The sequence below is a fragment of the Elephantulus edwardii genome, unplaced genomic scaffold (assembly GCF_000299155.1).
Source record: "Elephantulus edwardii isolate Elephantulus edwardi_28Jun2011 unplaced genomic scaffold, EleEdw1.0 scaffold00109, whole genome shotgun sequence".
Taxonomy (NCBI): Eukaryota; Metazoa; Chordata; class Mammalia; order Macroscelidea; family Macroscelididae; genus Elephantulus; species Elephantulus edwardii.
The window spans coordinates 1,467,183-1,473,220 of NW_006399859.1; the positions used below are offsets into that span (position 1 = coordinate 1,467,183).

A 6,038-nucleotide genomic window follows, 5' to 3' on the forward strand; every position below is an offset into this window, starting at 1 on the left:
ATAGAAGTTTTGTACGCTAGTAGATTTTACATGCATTGTGGTTATTCCATACCATCAAGTAGAAACTGGCTCATAGCTGACAGAGGCAGTAAACCACCGGGGAGGAGATTGCCCATCTTTCTCTCAGGAAGCAGCAGGTGAGTTCAAACCGCATGTTTTGGGGTTGGGAGCAAAATTCCTTACTACTAAGCCATTAGTAGAGGGGGGAAAGGGCTGTGATTGTCAAATGCATAAGGAGTTGCCCTACCAAGACAGAGGCATGTGGTTTGAATTCATCAGTCACTCCAGTGTAGAAAGATGGGACACCTCGTCCTGACAGATTCAACTGACAGATTCTAAAAACCCAGTGAAGGGTCAGCTACACAGTGGTTCCAACTCAAGGGCCCATAACAACAACAACAGGGAAAAATAAAGGATTTGTTTTTCACTGTGGGAAAAGATGATGGAAACATTTAAAAAGAAATGAACTCAGTATCCTCTACATTCCATTTTCGATGATCATTTTTAAATCTCACTTTTTTGTGTGAATCTTTCTTAGGGACTGAAGTCTTTAGCTTGTTTTGCAGTTGTGTATATACTTTGTTCCTAAACAAATCACTAGTCTGAGTTCTGATTCAAGTTTATATCCCAACAGTGTCTTGTAGCACATTTTTTACATGATGGAAACAAGTTTTATATTCAGTGAATGAATAGAGAAATGCATAAAGCTTCAAAATTTACAAGATGAGGAAGCATCAGATAGATGAGTACAGACAGAAATTTTCAAGTATCATGTTCTAAAATGTTCTTAACAGCTTAGTAAAGCTGTTGTTTTGAAGAAAACTTATGCTAGTGGAATAATGGTTTAAAATGACATTCCATTTGAAATCTCCATTTCTAAAGGTAAACTTTGAGAGGAACTTCAGCACACTTGGTGGCACTCAACCCGGTGGTAGTACACCCAGAACAAGAATGTAGCAAACTGCATCAAAGGAGAAACAAATGGAAGATCTCTTCCAGCAACAAGGCAATCTTTGAATAGGGAAGAGGGAATTAAAGGTTCAGTGTTTTAAAAGCAAATGCATATGTGCATCATGGAGAGGGAAAGCAAATGAAGAGGTTTGTGTACTTACATCATGGAGTGGGTAAGCAGATGAATACGTGTTAGAACTCAGTAGTCTTTCAATCCCAAATCTTTTCTTTCCCTCTTCTGTGCCAAAAGGACATCGTGAAAGAATATAATAAACCTGTAAGACAAGGATAGAAACCCAATCACGTTTCACAACTTGAAACTTCTCACACTGACATTCATTTTTCCTCTCAATTGTTAAAAACACTGACTGGTGATAATACAGGTTATGGTTAGAGAAGGAAACAACTTCTCATCAGTGTCTGGAGAAAATGCAGAATGATGTTGTATGGAGTTTATTTATTGTAGGCATTTTAGCTCCTGGGTTGAGAGATTCCCAGTATCTAGAGAAGTGGGTAGGAAGTGGCCTATGAAGTCTGAATCTCTAGTCTCAAATTCCTCCAGGAGTTCATATGGAAGAATCCCTATTATAATCAACACTTCAAGTTGGAATCTACCATTACTACTACTATGGTCTTTTCATTTGCTTGCTATGCATCCACGAGTTAGACTATGAATAAAGACGACAGAAGAATTGATGTCTTTGAGTTGTGGTGCTGGAGAAGTGTACGGAATATGCTGTGAAATGTCAAAAGAATGAACAGATTCATCTTGGAAAAGGCGCAGCCAGAGTGCTCCTGCGAGGAAAGGGTGGCAAATCTTCATCTCTCATAGTTTGAACATGTTGTGAAGACAGGTTTTTTTCTTGGAAGAAGATAAGCTTGGAAGGTAGAAGGTCAGTGAAAGAGAGGAAAATCCCATAACGATGGACTGGTATGACACTGGCAGCAATGGCTCAAGTGTATCAGAGATGTGAAGACAGTTGAGGACGGTACAGGGTAGGACAGGATTCAGAACTGTTGTCCATAGGAGGTTATGAGTTGTACTTGACAGCACCTAACACTAATATGACTGAGCAATAACACAAGTATGAACTCTTGTACATGTCTTGAATTACTTTCTTAAAAAAGATTTACCAAAATAAGAACTTTGTGTTAGGGGGTCACAAAAAATTAGTACATTGTACCATGTCATCTATTAAGACATCTTATAAAGCCATGGAACTGTTAAAAGAAAACAAATTTTTATTTAGTTAAGGACAAATTTTATTAAAAAAGATCAGGGAGAAGGGGAAAGTTACTATGGAGAGAAGAAGAGGGCATAAGTATCTATCTGACACTTGCATTGGAATGTATTATAGATCAAAGGCTAGTTCTAGAGTTTTCAAGCACATGGCTGCTAAGCACAAGGTTGGTGGTTCCTATCACTTATTGTCCCAAGGAGAACCATAATGCAACTGTTTCTACAGCCTTTGAAATCTTATGGTCCTGTCCAGCTCCAATGAGTTAGAATCGACTCAATGGCCACAGGTTTGTAAGAGTACACGTAGGTACATATACGTATTTAAGTTTGGATAATATGACAGCAAAATCCTCCTGTGCGATTTACTGCCACTGAAGATCAGCTGGAGGGTTAGTAATGAGCTGATTCTGACTCGATGATAATCAACAACTAATGTATACGCTGAATCAGAAACAAAGATTACACACAAGAACTTTTATTCCTCTGATTTACTGTTCTGTGAAATGGTTGATACACATTCTATTTATTTATATACTAAATATTAATATTTAAATTAAATATAATATATAATATTATACATTATAATAATTAAAATAAATTGGACAAGGTACAGCATTTATCAAGACAGACTATTAAACTCTCTTTGAAAAATTCATATATATGTATGTTGCTGTTATCATTGAGACAGAAACAACCCAGAGGTAACCTGCCAGTTTCAGAAGTAGTAAATTGTATGGAGGAGATTACCCATCCTTCTCCCTTGGAGCAGCTTGTAGATTTGAACCACATGCCTTTGGAATTACAGTTCAGCTTCTTACCCACTAGGCCACGAAAGCTCCCTATATTTATATATATATGTATATACAATCTTTCAGATTTTATCCAATTGAGGAACAACTGATTACCAAGATTTTAATTAATATCTTTGTAATGAATGATTTAGGAATGATGTCAGTTATGCAGACAAACTGCTTAGGAAAAGTAGAATAGTGAACTTGCTAATAAGCAGATAATAACCAAACATGGCAACCAAAGGAAGCCTACTATGTGTGTGATTCAGTTCTTGCCTCCATTTCTTCTCTTAGAACTGAGTAAAATACACTGTATGAAGTATCTATCGAAATAATGCAAAAATTGAGCTCTGCCAATAATTACAATTGCAGCCACAGTGCTCCTTGGAAGCAAAGATGATCCATGGAGAGGAAATTCATGCTTGGGAAGGTGGAGGGATAGTGAAGGAGAGGAAGACCCTGAGTCGGATCATCGCAGTGACTGCAGCAACGGACTAGAGTGTGATTGCGAGGATGGCACAGGACAGGACAGGGTTCAGATCTGTTGTTCATGTGGTTGCTATGAGCCGTACTTGATTGAGATCACCTAATAATACTAGCTATTCAACATAGTTATAAACTAGTTACCTCCCAGGCACTGTTAAAAAGCTTTTCATGTCAACTTATTTACTTTTTTTCGTAGTCTGTTAAGTGGATAGGTTGATACAAAGCCCTAGGTTGATACAAAGAAATAGTGGACAGGAACTATGATGTTTTGTGAGGCAGGTTTTAAAGAAGAAATTTAATCACACAGAGATTAGAAATGGAAAACGTATGTTATTAATCAAAATGCTGAAAGAATCGGTTTGAAATAAAGAGAAAATCCTTCAGAGAGTTCTCAAGTGTTATCCAGATATTAGAAAAATTAAAACATTTCAATTTCAAATTCCTTTTCCTCTGCACTGAGTTTGGGAGCTCTGACAGCCCAAGGGGCAAGAAGCTGCACTGTCAATCCAAAGACAGGTCTAATCTACCCGCAGCTCCTTATAAGAAAGATGGGAAATCATTTCCCATGTGATGTACAGCCTCTGAAATCCCAACTGGATTGGCAGCTATAGTGATTCTGACTCGGTGACAATGGCTGAGTGAGGGATGAACTGAGTTTATAAAATGAAATTCTGCATAGTATCTAAAGCCATTTTACCACCAGTTCTTCTGACTCCCAATAAAGTGGTGTATGTAATGTTGCTTCATGCCTTTCATTATTGCATCTACTGTATGGAGGTGGGTCACATGTTATCTGAGGTAAAACTTCACCACCCTTGCTTTTCTGACTGTGTTTTTTCCAGGACAGATCTGTTCATTCTGTTGGCATTCCGTTGTATATTTGCTATCCTTTGCCAATAGCACATTTGAGAGGCATCAATTCTTCCTCTGATTTCCTTATTCACTGCCCAACTCCCACATGGCACATGAAGCAAATTAAGATATACTTGCTTAGATCAGGAACATTTTAGTTTTAAAGAGGTCCTTGGTACCGATTTGCCCAAGTAGTACTTGGGTTTAATTTCTTGACGGGATGTTGATTATGGAAAATTAAATAAATGACCGCCACAATATTTTCTCCACTTATCATAATATTTTTATTGATCCAGTAATGAGTATATTTTCTTTATTTACATGTAGTTCATACTGAAGATTATAGGCTTTGTCCTTCTTCAGTCAGTGCTTCACGTCTTCTTCGGTATTAGCAAATCAAGGGTGTGTCACCTGCATTTTGCAGTTTATTAATGTCCCTTTCTACAGTCAAGATGCCACGTGCTTCTTCATAGAATGCACTTTATTAGAATATAAGTTATTCTTAAAATAGTTCAGCATACAGACTATGCTATATAACTATTGTTGTTGTTGCTGTTATGTGCCATCGAGTCACTTGCAACTCATAGCGACCCTATGTACAAGAGGCCTAAACGCCGCTCTATCCTGTGCCAACCTCACCAACTCAGACACACTCATTCCCACCACTATACCAGATACCAGCATAATAACTACGGTGAAAGGATACAATCCTGACAGACTTTTTAAATTTCTTTTAAATCCTGAAATGTTCCCTTATTCAGTGTGAATACTGCTTCATGGTCTACGCACAGCTTGGCCTAAGCACAGTGTAGTGCTCTGAAATTGCCATTCTTTTCAACAGTATCCCTGGATTATTAAGATACACATGGTCAAATAATTTTGCATAGTAAGTACAAGGAACATCTTTCTTCTATTGTCTACTTTCAGTCAAGCTCCACCTGACATCAGCAATGATATCCCTTGTTCCACTGTCTCTTCTGAATCTGGCTCGAATCCTAGCAGCTACTGATATACTTCTCTGGTTGTTTTGGAATGATTTTCATCAAGATTTTACTTGTATGTGGTATTAATGATATTGTTTAATAATTTCCATACTGCTATGTTACCTCTTTTTTAGAATGGCACATCTGGAAAAAAATGCATGGGTTAGTAAGCAGTTGTTTTACAAACTTGTTAACACAGATGAGTGTGTCTAAGCATGTGCATCTGTTTATTGAAACACCTACCTTCGTTGGTACTCTAGCAATTCCTGCAGTCTCTCTCTCTCTTTTTTAAAATAATGTTATATGGATTCTGGCTGAAAGTAGAGAGCACCAGAGAAACGTCTGTCTGTGCTTCATTGACTATGCAAAGGCTTTTGACTCTGTGGATCACGACAAACTGTGGCTGACTCTGAGAAGAATGGGAATCCCAGAACATTTGATTGTGCTAATGCGAAACCTATACTTGGACCAAGATGCAGTCGTCAGAACAGAGCAAGGAGACACTGCATGGCTCAAAATCAGGAAGGGTGTCTGCCGGGGATGTATTCTGTCTCTATACCTTTTCAAACTGTATGTAGAACAGATCATGCAGAACACTGGGCTGTATGAGGAGGAATGTGGCATCAGGATTGGTGGAAGAAGCAACAACCTGTGTTATGCAGATGACACAACCCTGCTTGCTGAAACTGAGGAGGACCTGAAGCACTTGCTGCAGTAGGTCAAGGACTCCAGCTT

The 6,038-nt window shown here is 38.3% G+C and overlaps 1 protein-coding gene across 1 annotated transcript in view; it reads right to left on the reverse strand.

Annotated features, from left to right (window-relative positions):
• The window catches only part of ANO5 (anoctamin 5), a 97,777-nt gene that overhangs the window by 48,781 nt on the left and 42,958 nt on the right, over window positions 1-6,038 (reverse strand). The window contains exon 7 of the mRNA XM_006892058.1: window positions 1,113-1,226. Coding sequence (XP_006892120.1) covers window positions 1,113-1,226 — 114 coding nt within the window. The remainder of the gene's footprint in view (window positions 1-1,112; window positions 1,227-6,038) is intronic.